Source organism: Hippoglossus hippoglossus, chromosome 10 (genome assembly GCF_009819705.1).
Source record: "Hippoglossus hippoglossus isolate fHipHip1 chromosome 10, fHipHip1.pri, whole genome shotgun sequence".
NCBI classification, from domain to species: domain Eukaryota; kingdom Metazoa; phylum Chordata; class Actinopteri; order Pleuronectiformes; family Pleuronectidae; genus Hippoglossus; species Hippoglossus hippoglossus.
In genome coordinates, this window is record NC_047160.1 from 8,218,140 (window position 1) to 8,236,380 (window position 18,241).

At 41.9% G+C, this 18,241-nt stretch overlaps 2 protein-coding genes across 7 annotated transcripts in view; both read left to right on the top strand.

Moving 5' to 3' along the window:
* Window positions 1-6,384, top strand: part of si:ch211-26b3.4 (connector enhancer of kinase suppressor of ras 2) — a 59,182-nt gene extending 52,798 nt beyond the window's left edge. For 2 of the 6 annotated variants that reach the window (XM_034598109.1, XM_034598111.1), the window contains 3 exons: window positions 853-1,606; window positions 2,858-3,120; window positions 3,242-6,384. In XM_034598109.1, the coding sequence (XP_034454000.1) occupies window positions 853-1,606; window positions 2,858-3,120; window positions 3,242-3,451 (1,227 nt within the window). In that variant the 3' untranslated portion in view covers window positions 3,452-6,384. The remainder of the gene's footprint in view (window positions 1-852; window positions 1,607-2,857; window positions 3,121-3,241) is intronic. The other 4 variants (XM_034598110.1, XM_034598112.1, XM_034598113.1 and 1 more) reach the window with 4 other exon arrangements.
* Window positions 6,385-7,271: 887 nt separating this feature from the next.
* Window positions 7,272-15,411, top strand: apool (apolipoprotein O-like). The gene is made up of 11 exons (XM_034598116.1): window positions 7,272-7,403; window positions 8,293-8,391; window positions 8,506-8,631; window positions 9,102-9,156; window positions 9,720-9,818; window positions 11,336-11,427; window positions 11,533-11,649; window positions 11,977-12,205; window positions 12,317-12,742; window positions 13,493-13,618; window positions 14,765-15,411. The coding sequence occupies exons 1-11, from the start codon at window positions 7,392-7,394 to the stop codon at window positions 14,851-14,853; spliced, it is 1,470 nt and encodes a 489-aa protein (XP_034454007.1). The 5' UTR covers window positions 7,272-7,391; the 3' UTR covers window positions 14,854-15,411.
* Window positions 15,412-18,241: the final 2,830 nt, after the last annotated feature.

Below are 18,241 nucleotides of genomic sequence, written 5' to 3' on the forward strand. Positions count from 1 at the left end.
AAGACCATCACTTCTCTGTTCTGGTTCCAGAGCTGATACACAATCTGACCTCTAGGTGGCAACGATTCACAAAGCACATTACATATATTTTGAAGAGATAACCACTGTACCCTGTCAGTGTGACCAGCGGTGGATGAAGTACTCAATAAATAGAATAAATAAATAATAAATAAATTGACAAAAATGTACTCAAGGAGAAGTAAAAGCACCACGTTAACTTTTCTACTTGAGTAAAAGTAAGGTCTTGCTTTTAAATATATTTAAAGTATTTTACGAGTGTAGCCCATTCCCTAATGCAAAGGTATGCTACATCACAAACTGTTGTTACTGTATATTTTGTCAACACAAAAACAGTACAGTGTCGGTCATATTAATAAAGAATGCTGCAGATTATGCTACACTTATTAATTAATGGAGAAGTCTCTGCCACCTTAGGTGTTTCCTCAACAGTGAGTTTTCACGTCAAATTATTAAACATCTTTTAAATATAATATAGTTATATATTTGTTACTTTATAGTTATATTTAAATGTTGTGGAGTAGAATCCCACCGGTGTGTGTAACATTGTTCAAACATGTATGGGAGCATTGGTATGATGTTTCCCAGCTGGACCATGCATCAGTCATGTCACTCTGCCATCTCATCGCTTTGTTGCTCTCATTTTTTGGTCTCTCTCTGCCCTCTATGCTTTCCTGTCCTTTCTTCTTCTGTCGACTATTCTTCCTCCTCCTCCTCCTCCTCCTCCTCCTCCTCGTTTTGCGGGTCACCGCCATTACCCATCTTACCCATCCCTCCTCACTGCTCTCCCTCCTGACCCATACCGTCCACCCTCACTCACCCTCGGCCCTTCAGGTCAACCTCCTCCACAGTTATGACCAGTTGCCCCGCTCCGTCAGCTCCATGAGCCTCATGCGCTCCACTCCGTCCCCACTGCCTCCACCAATGAGTGCCTCCACCTCCCCCATCCCGCCACAGATGGTCTCTTCCACCTCCCCTCTCCCTCTCCAGGTCAACTCCTCTAGCCCCTTCCCAGAACCCAAGCATGGCCGGCACTTCTCCAGCGAGTCCACCCACTCCCACTCCTCAGCTGAGGACCAGCGTGGAGACGGGATGGGCATGGGCACGGGCACGGGCAGCACCAGTACACACTCGTCCGGCTGCCGCTCCACCCATCGTGAGCGTCGCTCCTGGCAGGACCTCATCGAGACCCCTCTGACCAGTGCGGGTCTGCACTTCCTCCAGACGGCGCCCGGGGAGGGTGACTACGGAGGCCTAATGGGGAGCATGGCGGGAGACATGGGGGTCTACGGGGGGCTGGGCAGACAGGGCATGTCCCCGGAGAGACGCAGGCAGGCCACGCTGCCCGTACGGAGACACCACGCCGCAGAGAGGGACAGGGAACGGGACGGGCCTTTCCCTCTGGACCGGGGGCCACACACACACAGCCACACGCACCGGCGCTCTCACAAGCAGCGGAGTCAGAGTCTGCCCAGGAACAGGGACCCGATGCCAGGAAAGCTGCTGCACACCTCAGTTCATATGGAGGAGAGGAGCGAGGATGAAGAGGCAGAGGGGCAGGCTGCAGACGTGCTCGAGGGTGAGGAGGGTAAGACAATTACACTCAATTATACAGTGCAAAGAGAGGAGCAGTAGCACACACAGAAAGAACCAACCTTTAAGAGACAAATCAGTTCAGAACCATTAAGATTCCCTGCATACAGTATGTACTGCATACTAACCACACCCCTGACATGATCCATTATAAGTAAATAAGTACTATATGGATGAGTCTTATAGTATTTAATATTACATCAGCAGATTATTATTACTGATGCATCAACTTGTGAGATGTATTTTATTGTTGCAGTGAATTTGAATTACTTAATATATTTTGCAGTTTAGGTTCACTACTGTTCTTTAAGTAGTTTAACCACTTAAAGAACAGTAGTGAATCGTCTGTTACAAGCTGATCATCTTGTTATATGTAAAATCACTTGTGGTCCCTGGAAACCACGTGTCCCTCTTTAGCAGCTCAGACCGTAGCTTATATCTCATCAGCTCATTTGATGAATGCAGCTGATAAACATGATTTTGAACTGATGACACGTTTCACAGGTCAGCTCAGACAAATCAGATGTAAAACAGGGTTAAATACAATAACATATGTTAGTATACATGTGCTCTGTTTCTATGATTGGTTTTTGCACAACACTAATTCTTCAAAAATCCCAAATATGTCTATGATGATTGCTGAGAATTGCATCAACAAGAAGTACAAGATACTGTACATTTTTTGATTGTGAGTGACATTTAATAAAAGGTACACAGACCATATACGTTTATTATTCTACTCATCTGACATAACAATAATCTATATGGTCAGTTCTGTGTTTTGATATCATGATCAAATGTCCAAGCCAAATTCACAAAGGGAAAGAATATGACTTTACTTCATTTTTACATGTTGGGTAAACCAAAAGCTGTAGGGCCACAAACAATGAGGAAGCAATCTGAAAACGTTTAATCTGCAATGTAATTATATCTGAAATATTTGTTGTTGTAGTGGTGGTATAGAATCATTAAGTGGTAAGAATTGGTAGAAAATGAAGTAAAGTTCAATTATCCAAGTAAATTTACTTTTTTAAGGGGTTAATTTGCTAAAAATGTTTTTATTTGAAATTTGCTGTAAAATGCCACTTTTGGTAAAGTAGTAGTATTAGTAGTAGTAGTATTATTATTAGTAGTAGTATGGCAGCAGTAGTAGTGGTAGTAGTAGCAGTAGTATTTCTGTTAGTATTAAACCACACCATGTACGTTATGAATCCGACTCTTACTGGTTGTCTCCTGGCTGTCTCAGACCTGCGGGAGTTGAGAGTTGAGAGCAGAGAGAGGAGGGTGTCAGAAGGAAGGGAGCGGCGGGTGTCAGAGGGCCGCGAGCCAGAGTCTTTAGATGGTCTAGAGCAGCTCTACCGGGCCCTGGAGCAAGCTAACGTGACGGCCCTAGGAGACCCCAGACCTTGTAGCAGGCAAGAGCTTCGACGCTGTTTCACCCAGCGAGCCAGGGACCCACTGCTCAACGACAGGCTACACCGGGTGCGAGCCCTCCGCAGCACCTTGAAGGTAGCACAAAGAGATGAGATTCTGTCACAAAACACAGCAACGATTTGGGGATTTAAGGAAGAATTAGGTGTGTGAGGACTCAGCGCAGTAATCCCCCTGGTGTCTCTTTGCTCTCCCGCAGGCCAAAGAGTCGGAGCTGGCGGTGATCTGTGCCCTCCTGGAGGACCCTGGCCTGTGCTCCCAGACCTTCAGAGAGTGGAAGCAGTGGCACAGCGACCTCTACTCAGACATCTGCCAGCTCAGCCCCGGCACCAACGGCCAGGACGAGCTCTCCCCGCTGGCCGCACCGCTTATGACCCACACACACTCCTTCATTGAGACACACGTGTGAGAAAGAGAAGAGAAGCAAAGACTGAACTGATACACACACACACAAACACACACATACATACACGCACACAGGCACACACACACCACAGAGCTTTACTTCACCCAAACCCTCTCCCCTGATCACAACTCTGAACACGCACTCACACACAAACACACACAGGAACACACATTGTAAGATGTGTAAATATCATAGAGGGAACAGTCTGAGACCTGCGTGTATGAACTTTTGATAATCTTGAGGACCCCACAGGGTGCCTATTGCATGCCTGAACAGAAAGCATTAATCTTCCTTTGTCTATGGAACTCAGCATAAACTCCACACGCTTGTCGAGCAAAATGGGAAAAAAAGGAGACTTTTTAAACACGTCCGTTCCTTTGTATTGGTTACGCTATTTTCTTCCGGTTGATTTTAGGGGGCAGGGGGAGCTATGTAGCAGCAATACAGAGGAGAATCCTTTTCACCACAGCACTGTACTTTTGTACTGATGAACTTTGCACCCAGAGCCACCAGTTCTCCCCCTTTCTCTCTCTGACGTTTTGTTTTATTCAATTTTTCTCTCGCTGCATATCTCACTCATTTACTGGGACCTTACTGTTACTCCAGGCTGATGTGATGGAACAGTGTGGGGTGGAAGTAAGGGCAGTGACATAGTGACTTTGGTATAAGACTGTGAAAGGTAGCCATCGATGCTGGTATGTCTGTTTTAGCCGATGTTAACGAGTGTCACGAGCGCTGAGAAGCTACGTTGTCCCGGCTTGATGCACACTATTTCAAACTGTGAACTGTTACAAAAGACACACAATTTTATCTGCAGAAGGAGGCTCCTCTGATAGAGTGCAATTCTACGATTGTAGTTGGCATTCTGTCTCCCTCTCTCTCTGTGTTTCTCTCCGTCTCCTCCTCTTTTCTTAATTTTCGTCCCATCTTTTGTTTCTTCTCTCTCTCTCTCCAGTCCTCAAAGACTTGTGTATATGTATACTGCTGTGTATACTGATGTAAATGTTTGCGTTCCACTACCACTGTGATATGCTTCTAGAGGTAGCGGAGGGAAGACGGGAGAGTATGTATTTGCGTGGGTGCAAAACAATTTGTTTTTTTTCATTTTTCTCTTTCTTTTTCTTTTTGTAAACAGCGAATGCAAGAGCTAGAGAGTTCTTTTCAAAGGAGTCACTCACTACAAAGAATGCACTTTCTACATCTCTATATCTCATTGGCTGCATCACAGGGTCTATGTCTCATCGGCCTCTTTACCATTGCTGTTCAAAATATCAGGTAAAAAGCATTTGCCGTCTCATTTTCTAAAGATTTGTGTACAGTCTACAAATATATTTAAACATAGAAGAATATATAAATCTATTTACGTTTTGTGTCATAGATATAATGTAAAGTATGATGTATTCTATGCCAAGGTTTTGCAGTGTCCCCCTCTTCACTCTGTAGGTGCAGGGTGTTTAGCAGATGAACAACTAGGAGGCAAACAACAACAAAAACAACAACAACAACAACAACAACAACAACCACAGTCACAGTTGACTGACAGTTTGTACTGGGTTACATCATCCTCTCCTGGTGATGTGTTGCATGAGAAAAGGCCTGGGACTGATCTGATTGGACAGGGTAAACTATCGTGGGTCATTAGTTATTTTTTTCAATCTTCCTTTCACGATTGCAAGATAATTAGACTTGTAGCGCATGATACATGCAAAGGTACTGTTGAAGAATGAATTTAAATATATGTTCGTAGGTTTGAAGTATTGTCATCATTAGATGGTGTTTGAAGACACAAACTGTACAATAACTGAGGGAGGCACTGCTGCTGCTCAGTTGTTCGATCTAATGCAGAACCCTACTCAGCATCTAACCTTCAGTTAACTGTTTTGGTTTACATCATAGACTGTATATAAAGTCTATGGTTTACATAGAGAGACAACCACAAAGGTCTCAGGAATCTTACTGAGAGTAGACAGTGCAGTTGCTTCTAAAAACAGAAGCTTTTTTTGACATTCCCTCCTAGCATATGGTTGACACTGGGCGGTCAAAGACATCTACATTAATTGGTCTGTAATGTCTGTGAAACTCGGATGAATCATTTCATCTGCAATATCAGGCCAAGGACTCAACGGTGCCCCCCAGTGTCGAAGACTCTGAGAGACATGCGTAGCACCTGCTGCATCCAGCACTATCTGTACTTATTCTTCATCTTTTACTGTCGGTCTTTGAGTGTAGGTTCTGGTTTTTCATCCCGTCTCACTGTTGTGAAATATAACACTCCCTTCAAAGTTATAGCTCATGCTTTTTATTTCAACAGTTAATTTGAGAGTACCACAAAGGAAACTAAACGATGCAAGCACTTTCCCTGTGCCTCCCAACCCTCTCTTGGGCAACGATGGACTGACAATACTGGCGATCCTATACACACACAGCTGTAGAGGAGCCATGATAGAGTTTTAGTCTGCAGACCTCCCTCCGATTCTCATCTCTTCTTTTTTGCCAACCGCTGCTCCGCTGAGCAGGCGACATACTGTAGATTATGGAGCTATTTGAGTTATGATTTGTAGGCACAGACTGTGTAATCCCTCCCAGACCTTTGTGTGTGTAGACCTGCAGAAACAGGCCGAAAAGGGAGATTCCACTGTGTGTTCTTTCAGGGGTGTACACCTCATGGTACATTGCACAGGTGTGTAAGATGTAAGTTGCACTGCGACATTAAAAAAGGAACATATTGCTCTTTTTCAAGGATAATATTAGCTTACTGTTATTCTGTACATTAAAACTGACGATGATATTAAAAAAAAGAAAGAAAATGACATTTATTCTTCCTAAAGTAGCCTTTTTTTGGTTTCATATATATGAATATATATTACAAAAAATACAGATTGTAAACTTAAGTTGTTAAACTTTGACTTCAATAAACTGAATCCTCTGCACTATGAGCTTTGTTCTGTTTATGTGTACATGTTCTTGTATTCACTGAAACAGCATTGCATTGTTTTTATTGAAGGAGACAAAGTAGCAGATTTCAAATGACGGGCAGGGGTCACCCCATAACACGGGGGGCCCGTACAGTATGTTCTATTCAGATTGTGTGTAAAATATACCTCTGAGAAAACTGAACCTGTACCTGCTCTCTTTATTAGCATCTACCTAAGAAAAACCACTATGACAACTGAAACACCTCTCTACATATTCATGGCACCCATAGCTGGTTTGGGTGGAAGGTGCAGGCTGAATGGGTACACCAGTAAATCCCACAGTTGATGCTTATTAACAACCACTCACATTTAGAGGTTGTGGTTCAAAAATGATTTGTTGGGCCAAACGTTTCCGACCATCCAGCTATTTACCTCAGTTCTCTGTGCAGTGTGTGTGAGTGCTATTGTTTCCAATTTCCCACTGACTCAATAACAAACAGGGCTCTGTGTTACGAGCGATACTTAATGTGGGGTTTTGGGTTAGTTTGTGTTAATCTGTTTGACCTTCATTCAGGATCACAACATGCTTTATTTTAACACAGCGCCCTCTACAAGACATTGGCTTGATAATATCAGATTATGTGGTACTATATCCAGAAGAAAATGTCTGTACGTCAGATTATACCAAACCAATCAGACTTGCAATGAACATGGAGCTTTTGGAGCCCGTTCAGGTCGGAGGCCTCTGGGTAATTTCCTTACCTCTAATAAACCAATGTGTTTTCTTAATAAATGCTTCACGTGTGGGGATGCTGTTATTCATATATAAATATATAGATATAGATGTATTCATTAAACAAAAGTCATCACCTACAGTGTTCTGAGAGCTTGTGAACGTAGTGTTCAGATCAACACCAAACCGGTGCAGCTGCCTCCTCGGGCCGTTAGGTGGCGGTATGTAACCGTGGTTTGGACACAGAGCAGTGAAGCTGGTCACCGGAGCCCAAAGAAGAAGGAGGAGCGCTGTCATGGCGGCCAAGGTGAATAAATGCTTGACTTTTCCTCTGCAAAGTTCTGCATGCTACACTTTGTCGTGTATATTGTCAGTGAATGTGTAACGTTACCTGCTCCGGGGCCGTGAATGTAGAGCTGAGCTGACTGTCGCTGTCCGCGCTTTGAAACTGCATGAGCCCCGCTTTGCTAACTGAGCGTCCAGTGTGTTAGCCTCGTTCAGAGAGTCAGAGCTAACTGTGCAGAGCTGCTGTGCTGCTGCGTGTGTGCAGCTCTCCCTCCATTAGCTTGACAGTCTCTTAAGGTTGTGTGGCAGCTGATGGATATTAGCATTTGTCTCGGTAGATAAACGAGAGAGTGTCAATACTGTGCCTGCGACGTTACAGTGGAGGTTAGCTTAGTTTAGCTGCAAGTTAAACAGCCCCTATTCCACACACTGTAATGATGCTAATCATTTATGCTAACCAGCACTGATACATATTTCCATGTCTGTGCTGACAAGTAGATTAATATATGTACTCATACTGTTCTAAGTCCAATGTATAGTACATTCTACTCCATTAATGTTACATATACTTACAGGTATAGTTAAACTTATATTTAATGACACGCTCCATTATTTGAAATACCCAAAGGTACACAAAACCAGTAGTAGAAGCTCAAGGTTAACCTCCTGCCACATGTAGCCTCCATGTCAATGATTCAAATAATGAGTCCATAAAGTTAACATATAATTATATAACAACATATTGGACGCGTGGCACCATTGCATAAAGACTAATTTACCCTCACTCATACTTTCATATTGTGGTTTTGGTACTTATGTTAATGGAGGTTATATTTGATCCCTCCTCTGACATGTTTCTATGAGCTGATCGATACTAAACTCAAGGTGTGTATTGTTATTGTGTGATGTAGGTGGTGATGGTGGCCGTCCCGGCGGTGCTGGGAATAGCCTCCATCCGTGTGTACACTGTGAGTGAAGCCCCCGCTGATGGTCTGGTCACTCGAGAAAAGGTAATGGCCGAATCAAACCGTCAGGAGATTTGTTTTACGAGAGTGCCTGGTGCCAGTCACTGAACTGTTGCATATTACAACATGCTGACTCTGTAACTCTGCCTCTGTCCCCAGCTGAACATCTACACCCCGCTGTCACAGTCCGCTGAGGTTCAGTTTGTTCCTGAGAGCCCGGGCATTATCGAGAGTGGGTTAACTGCAGCCAGAGAGGGCATGCTGCCATTTGCCCAGGCTGTAAAGGTATTTATAGTTGGCTGTGTATCTAAATATATTTAAAGAATTTATTAAATATAACAGACAACACTTGATAGAAGTAATTCATACTCTCACATTCTGTCTAACACATAACACAAACAGATCCTCCCTTTTAACGATATGAATAAGTGTTACATGAATGGAACAACAGCTAAAACGTATCTAAGCGGTCTTGTGCACCTTCATGTTAGATTTACAACACATGTTTTTGTTCCATTTCTTTGCGGTTGGAGAGCAAAATCCTATGTGCTGCCTGTGCTCTGTGCAGTTATGATTTTGCAAAAGGGAAAGTTGAGGAATCAGACAGGAAATAGCTGCTGCACGTTTTTCTGACAGGAGATTTGACAGTTTGATAATGTGTAAGACGAGGGGGGTGCACTTCACACTGACTCAGATGTGTCTGTGTTGTCTAGATGGAAGCTTTCTTGACACAATGTTTTTTTTGTTTCCTGCAGGGTGCCTGTGTGTCTGTGAAAAGACAAAGTGTTAATCTATATCATTCAGGACAAGGTGAGCCAACAGTAGGTCGCTTCAGTACCCTCAAGGTTTCATCTATAGCTAAGATTCTCTCCCCCCATGAAACTCAGATCCTAACAAAGCATTTAATAATAATATAGTCAAATTTGTGAAATTAGTTTTTGCACATTTGTACAAAAGTTTTTGGTGCCCTAATGTCTTTTTTGTTGGCATTAGGACTATATCAAGATTAAAATGTTCCTATCAGTCGATGTTGGTAATCATCATTATAAATGTCACACTATCATTTCCTTTTAGTTTAAAGACTGATCTTTGCTCCTGAGTGAAGGTTGTGGTTTTGAACTCGTCTTTATGAGCAGAGCATGATTAACACTTATTAACACAAATCAGAAACATTTGACAAATCGGAGTTGGATCAATTATGTGTTATACCTCCTCAATGTGCTTGTACAATGTATAATCATTATATAGATATATATTGAAATTTTGTTATATTTCTGTTGTATTGCAATAATTATTGATATTGTTTTATTGCCTAACACTAATTGTCTCACAAACTGAATGTAAGGCCTGTTCCTGTGTCACCTGTTTCCCAGATGTATTCTATTACCTGAAAGACCCTCCCCCAGGTTTTCTACCCAGATTTGGCACCATCACTATGGCTGGCCTGCTTGGCATGTTCTTGGCGCGGAAAGGTAACCTGACAACCTGTCACTACATCACAAACACTTTAGACCTGCTGGGAACAATTATTTTTACTCACTAACAAAACAGTTTTAAAAACCTTGCTATTGTTTACATTTTCAGTACTAGTGTCAATATGAGATGTCAGTTTTATTAGTTATCTTTTCTGTTTCCTAAGTTGCTGAGTATAAACATGTGTCCTACAATTGTTTTCATTTAAAATAATAAATCTGAATTATCATACAACAATCAAAATCAGAGTTAAGTAAAATTGAAAAAGACAAATAAATCCTACAAAGCCTTCTATTCTCAGAGCTACATATGCAATTTTGTTGCTGCTCAGAGTATCAAAGTTCTGACGCCCCCACCCCTATGCAGAACATCTTTAATGATCAAAGACATTTGTTTCTTCTCCTTGACAATCCTCTAATATTTCCCTTTGTTCCACTGTAGAAAGAGGAATAATAAATAGTTTTGTAAGAATTTACACCATCAGATATACAAATTGTCAGTATGTAGTATTTAGATGTTTCAGTGATGTATTTGAATTAATTAAAGAATAACAGGAACTGCCACAAGTCTTTTGCAATATCATTATTATATCATAGTAGCATGAAGGACGGCTCATTGCTGCTATAGCTTATATGACATTTGGAAGTGTAACTGCTGTACATAGTAAATTAAGTATTTGTACAGTTTACAGTCTTTATGACAGCTCATAAAGACTCCTCCAAACAGATGCTTAAACAAAATAATGTCCTGTTCTATAATGCCATATTTTGATGATTCCTTGCAACCTCATACAGTCATGAATCACACATTAACTTTGTATAATACTAAAGCAGCTTTCAGTAGAGCCCAATCAGTTTCCTTAAATTGAATGAAGCTGCACCAAATTGTACACACTCAGAGATATCAGTCCCCTAAATATAGTTTCATGGTAATCCATTTATTAGTTGTTGTGTAATGCTGCTAACTATCAGACAAACAAATGAAACAAGATGAAAATATAACCTCCTTGGCGAAGGTAATAAAACCTGTTTCATAATGCAGGTTCAAATATGACTGGTCTGTCTGATGTGCATTTAACTGATTCATATGAGTCAGCCGACACTGGTTCGTAAGTGGTGATCAGCATTCACAGACCAAAGTTTGCAACTGAACTTACTGATAAAGCAAAGAATGAAGTGAAACACATCAGGAGCAAAGTTTTAATTTCAGTTTTCTATAGGCACTTATTGGTCTTCCCTCTCTGTGTCAGTTAAATTCAATTTAAACAGTAATGTCATTAAATTAAGTTTCCATTCAAAACATAGGCAGCTGTTACTAAAGCTTGGAAATGTTCAGCTGGCACTCAACTCCAGACTGGATTCTGAAAAGGGTCTTATTGAGCTAAGATACAATTGAGCTGTGTGTTTGTGTGTTTGACCATTGTGAATGCAGCAGCCTTGGATGAAGTTGTCCTTCATTATCTAATCAGTGTCAAGTTTGATTGATTGCCTGTCCTCTATGTAAAACTTCATTTCAGGCTCTCGTTTCAAGAGGATCGCTGTTCCACTGGGCTTGATGAGCGCAGGAACGTCAGTGTGTTACCCAGCCCAAGCAGTGGCTGTGATTAAGGTAACTACTTTTTTTAAATTCTGACATTTTGTTTAATATCAGTTGCAGATACAAACCTCATTATTTTCAGAGCTTAATGCTGTAATTTTGTTTTTTACTCCCAAGGTGACGGGTAGGAAGGTTTACGCTGCAGGGCAGTGGAGCAGTGCTGCTGTGTCTTCACTGCTCACCCCAAAGCCTCAGGAGCCTGTCGCCAAAGAGATCAGTGCTTCACAGCCAGAGGTGAACTATCATATTCAACAGATGTATTTTCATTGTCATGTATGGGTGCAACTGCTGTTTAATATAGAAACTATTGTTAAGCTGTTTTACTGTGTGTGACTAAAACTAAAACATCCGCTCGACCCATTTAACGGTAACACTTCCCACTGAGTTGTTTTTCTATTTGCATAATTTGCTTTAAAAAAAAAAAATCCCTTCTGTTTCTCAGTAGATGATATTCTATTTCCTTTCCCAGCACTTTGTTTTCGAACATTGTGTTGTACATAGTCCCTGAGAGGTTTTGTACTTTTGAAAATAAAGTCTATACTGTGTTGTGCATTGTGTCAGTCTGCCACAGTGTCCAGTCCAGAGTCTGCAGTGGTCGAAGCTTTGGAGGTCAGCTCCACCACAGACAGCAGCTCATCCCAAAGTGCCACGATACCAGAAACAGAGGTGGAATCAGCAGAGTCTGTTCCTTCCTCTGATGAACCCATCGCTGCTGTCATAACAAAAGAGGCATCATCTGTAACACTCACAGAGATCTCCCCCGACCAGGCCCCGACAGAGACAAACACAGGTATTGTAGATATTGATCTGTGTGCTTGTGTTTCTGTCTCCATCTCTGTTTCACACACAAGTCACACAAGGGCTTGCACTGATGATGTGCTGTGTTTCCTCTCCTGTCCAGATCCTGTGGTACATTTAGTGCCGGCAGAAACCGAAGCCGCTCCTCCCTCCGAGGAACTACCTGCCTCTGTTGAAAACGAAGCGCCATCAAATACAAAACAAGCCCCAGATGAGGTCTCAAATGAAGCAAGCCCAGCTGAGTCCACGGGGAGCATAGAGCCAGAGACGGGAGAGGCTTTCCCAGTCCAGTCTGCAGAGGGCGAGGTTGCTCCTTCCTCTGAAGAACTACTCGCCCCTGTTGAAAGCAAAGAGCCATCGGACACAAAACAAGCACCAGAGGATGTCTCAAATGAAGCAAGCCCAGCCGAGTCCACGGCGAGCGTAGAACCAGAGACGGTAGAAGCTGCCCCTGTCCAGTCTGCTGACGTTGAGGCTGATCCTTCCACTGAAGAACCACCGGCTCTTAAGGCCTCAGATGAGCCAGCAGGTATTCTGCCTTACAGTGTGAAATGATGATGCCAAAATTATTCTTCCTGAAAATCACTGTTGGTACAGAGGTGGTATTGTTTAATAACAACCACCTAAAACCAGACGGTTTCATGAAGAGCTGACAGACAAAAACCTTTATTTCGCTGCCTTTGAAGCAGATATGACATGAAATAACAAACATTTGACAGCCTAAACATTTGGCGTTCAATGTTAATCATGGCAAAAATCTGGCAATTCTTCTTCGCTCTCCTCCTCCAACACGTCCAACTGCGCCTTGGTCAGCAGACAAATTGTCTGGGTCATTATTGTCAATGGAAAACACTGCTGTACTCGGCCTCAATATGGCTCCCATCACTGAGGTCGTCAGCCATTGTCTGAAATGCTATTTTTTTTAAAGCCTTTACCACAAGTATTTCAGGGAATCAAGATATAGTTCAACAGTCTTAAAAATAATGACATCATGGACGCACACGTCTCATCAAGCTGAAAAGAGAGAATCACACATATGTTGCACACGGTCTTAGCTGTTATGGAAAAAAGGTTTTGGGCATCTGTCACTCATTTTGAGGACCGAACAATTTAATGCTATTATTTGTTGTTAAATCCAAGATGTTAACTTTGTAAACTGCATTTAACTATTTTAGATATTTAAACTTTAAATATTAGTCTGAAGTCACAATATCTTTTATAAACACATCAGTTCAGGACCTTGCTGCTGACCCCCGGCTGTATTTTGACATCTCCACAGGGCCAGTCATTGAATCAGCTGAGCCTGAGTCCACTGCTCAACCAGAGGTAGCCGACCAGCCACCAGCTGCTGCTGTGGAGGAGACCCCCCCTCCTCCTGAACAGCCTGCCGCAGAACCAAGCAAAGGTACTGTGAAAAAGTTCTAGCTATCCAGACTTTATAATGAGCTCTTGTTTGATAATGAGGTTATCAGTGGGCAGGTACACGAGTCCATTCTAAAGCAGTTGAACTCTTACATCTCATCTTTCAGCCAAACAAACACGTCGGTTGTTGTGTAGGATGAATAACCCCTGTTACAATACACTGGCTAATCTAAATAAACTCCCTGTTGTATGTTGCGGCTCATGTCCTCCATTCAGAATGTCCAAATCTATTGATAAATATTCATGCTTTTTAACTGGTGAATAATAAAACTACTGGAAGACCAGAATGTGTTTATTGATTTATAAATGATTTAGTTCATAGTATTAATGTATTAGTATTCAGAGAAGGCAGGTTGGTTGGGAGATTAGATATGAGATTTAAACTGCTCTAAGGCTGATAAACTGTTTGTATAATGATTTCTGCATGCAAATTATATGTTAATAGTCAAGTAGGGCTTTCATGTTGTTGGCTTTTTACCCAGCTCAGAGTCCCTTTATTACAGGCAGCTTATAACACAGGTTATAGTTTTCTGTTTTATGATTTTAAGTCTAATCCGTGCTATAATTTGGTGGATTTAAATAAAAACAATATTCTTATTATGTCGTCTTAACACTTTGCTTCCGTATCTTTTTTATTTTAAGTCAGAAGTCCCTATCAGAAATCCTCATGTTCCCACAAATGCATCAGTGTGCACAAATTGAAGAAACTGAACACAGGGTTTATCATTTATCCCTTTTATTAATTTTATTCTTTTGAGCAGCTTAGACCTGTGGTGCAAAACTAATTCCACACATATTCAAAGAAAATTAATAGAAATAATTTTATCTCATATCTGTACCTGGAAAGTGCACAACCTCCCAAAGTACAAGACCCAGCACTTGTAGGTGAGTTCAGATAATTGTCATAGGAGATGTGGTTTTCCTGTAAACTTTCCATTTCCTGAGCAGCAGTTCAACCAGTGTTGTGTGCTCACAGAACCTTTGATAGCACACTATGGCTTTTCATTCTTTATTCTTAAATTTAATCTACTAATGCATTTATTGTCACTCTCAGTAAGGGGATCAGCTCCATCCCCATAAAATTATACATGTTGTAATCCTGTGTTGCATTTCTCTTGTTGCCCTCCAGGGGGCTCTGGTTTCAAGCCAGACCCTTCTCTGATGGACTTCGGCCAATCCAACCCGGAGGATGAAGACCTGTACAGCACACGCAGCTGAGACACCAGCGTTGGCCTCAGGAGAAAACCTCATTCCCACACTGCCGTCTCAAGCAGACCGACAAACACTCTGTAACATTATGCAGTGTAAATTGGCATTTTGCAAGCGAGCCTAGTAAGGGAAGTTTTTCATCAATATTTCCATCCTCAGTTCTTCTGCCTACTTCGTTAATAATTCCACAGATAACAGCCAAGTACATTTGCATTGCAAATAGCAGCGAGCCGTGGCAGGCGGTTTATGTGGAAGGACCGAAACCTGGAAAAAATATACACCCACAACTATTTACAAGTCTTTTAGTTCACAGATGGCAGATTGAGAACATTTCTCTCTGTTTGTGTCTTTAACTATAACTGGCTTTTTGTGCTGCAGCTTCTACAGTCACGAGTGCATGGTGCTTTTATTTATTGTAATTTAGCCCACGGCATTGGCTTGCTGGAATTACTGCACATGTGATGGTATCATTTACAAGATGGACTGATGCTGTTCTGTTTTGTTGAATCAAACTTCGTCTTCACTTGTTCATTTTAAGAAGTCAGAATAAATCTATATTTTCTGGGATTTGTGTTGTCTTGTGAATTGTGGGACCATACACAGAGTGTCGCTCTATACAGATCCACAGGTGGACTCCAGACACATCTCAAAGGTAAATAAAGCAAAGAGGATGCAACTGACCACAGTCTGGACGGCCACAGCAAGGGTCTGAATGTTTCGCTTTAAGAATTATCAACATTACTGTAAGATATTTTTGAAAAGTGAAAAAAAAGTATTAAAGGGGACATAGCATGCAAATTCCACTTTGTTAGTGCTTCTACAGGTTAATGTGGGTATCTGGCATGTCTACCAACCCAAAAACTCTGGGGAAAAAACACTCGCGCGTTTTGTTATAGTTCCTCTAAGTCAGAAACGTCATGCTTGAGCGACTCGATTGCGCTTCCTGTGTATTGTGTCGTAACAAGGAACTGGAAGTCTCCCTACATGGTCTTGGCCCACCCCCCACCTCATCTCCCCTCATTTCTCCGCTGGTCAGCCCCATAGACTGTATATATAAGGTCAGCCCGCGATTCTGCTTTCTCCGCTTGTTGTTGTACCCGTTGAATGTCGGGGTTCGGGGGTAAATGATGGTCTTCATAGCCCCCCCCACCCCTCTCTTTCTCTCTCTGTCTGTCTGCTTGTGTGCTTGTAGTGGATGGGCAGAGGGGGACATTTAATTATGTGATTGGGAAAATGAAAACTCCAGGACAACAAGGGGAATACAAAGTATGGGATGCATATTTGATAATTTATATCATATAAAATATGTAATTTATATCGTTTAAAATCATGGGGGGAGAGGGGGGAGGGGGGAGCTGGCTCATTAGCATTTAAAGGAACAGGCACTCAAAACAGGTCACTCTGTGGAGGGCGGTTTTATACAGGGTAAAAAGGGTGCTGTTTTATATGATCCTTGTGGTATTTTGACCAAAGTATGTTACAGACATTTCATTAAGACCCCAAGGAACCATATCAACTTGTGGTAAAATGTGCATGCTATGTCCCCTTTAAATCATACAAATGAATCCAATGATGTTCATTCAAAATGTCCAATTGAAAGATTCCCAGGGAGAAACTGTTTTTCAAACATTGCACATCATAGTTGAAGGTCTCTCTCATATCACGACCGACAGCTGAAACTTTAAATCCTCCCAGAAATATTGAACAGCCCTGTAGTGAGCTGTGCTCCAACTGTCAATGCTCTATTTCATTATATTGGGGGGGGAAAGTATGTTGTTGACTTTGTATAGGACATACTCTTTGCCTCTCATCCATATGTTCTCCTTTCACACATTTATGATGTCACTCTAACATTCTTAACACTCATTAGTGTAAAGTACTTTCACATATGTCACATATGAACCTACTTAACTAAAGCATGTACATATGTGAGAGTGACAATAAATGTGTGAAAGAATGTATGAATGTGCAATGATAATGTCACATACACACATGCACAAATGTGACATGTGGTTTCCAGATGAATCCACTGATTTTTTTACTCATTTTTTCATTTATTGTGAGAATTCATTTTAACACCATCTGATCAAGATTTAATTAGATTTTGTAAATACATTGGTTATCCTCAGCTGTTATGGGTTTTTTTCTGCTAGTGTTACTATGGCGATGCGCTACACCGATGTTAACGCTACATCTGCTACCCATCAGCATGTTCACATTGTGAGCCTGTGCTGTCATTAGTATTTATATAAACGGACTGTTGTGCGAACTCACAGATTCACTGAGTCTCCAGCATTGACTCAGGTCGGTCTACAGTTGACCTTTTTCATTTGAGCCAAGGCAGAAATGTACTGATTTAAATAAGAACTGCTTTGTTCAGTAGAGTAAAAAAAAATGATGGTCAAATCTAATCCCATGTTTTTTTTGGGGGTTCCACATGTTTTTGCTTATTTCTGTGAGCACACAGTTTGTGCCGAGGGACGGGGCTATCTGTAAACATCTTTACAGCCTCTTTACTACTCCTCAGAGGAACCAGAGCTCCCTGGACCTCATAAACTCTGCATGAGGCTGACGGGAGTCGTGACCCCTCCAGAATCACATTAGACATCAGTTATTTTTTCGTCGTCCTTCCTGTTGTACATAGAGGAAAAACACACATATGGGAACCAGGCGTCCTGCAGCATCAGAGCCACAGATTGTGTTGCTGCTTTCAGTTGAAGGGTTGGGGAAAGATGTGGGTTCATGTGTTTTTTTAATTTATTTAAAAACATTCTTTTGAAAAACAGTGCCAAATGCTGAAAAAAAAAAAAAAAACTCCAGTAAAAACTCAGTGAGCTTGAGTCATTATCCACCAACAGTGTTAATAAAACCACATGGCACATATTGTCTCAGTTCAAAAATAGAACAGAGTTACGAAACGCTGGAAATCTGTGCAATCTGTTCTTTCCACAGCTTGTTATATGTTGTTGCTATAAGCTGAGGGCCAGCGTAGAGGCACGACGTGTCACTAAGTATAGCCTCGTCTCACCTCTCTCAAGGGTCCCCTCCACATATGGGGCCCTCGCTCCTCAGAGTGTCCCACACGAGCTGCAGCTCTGGCAGTGTCCTGAGAACCGATGGGGAACTAATGTTAGAGTGGACTCTGCCATATAGTCCAGAAGTCTCTCAGATTTTTTTTTTACTTGTTCAGCAGAGAGGAAATGTCGCTCACATCCCTCATGACCTTTCACATTTCACCCCCAGGAGCCAGATTTTCCACAGCGGACCTTGCGAAGGATCCTGGTTCACGGTGGTTATCTTCCCAGGGTCTGCCTAGTGTAGGATACCCCCTCTATCAAATAAACACATAGCACATTTATCAGCAAAAACCATAAACAAAACTATTATGTAAGCCATT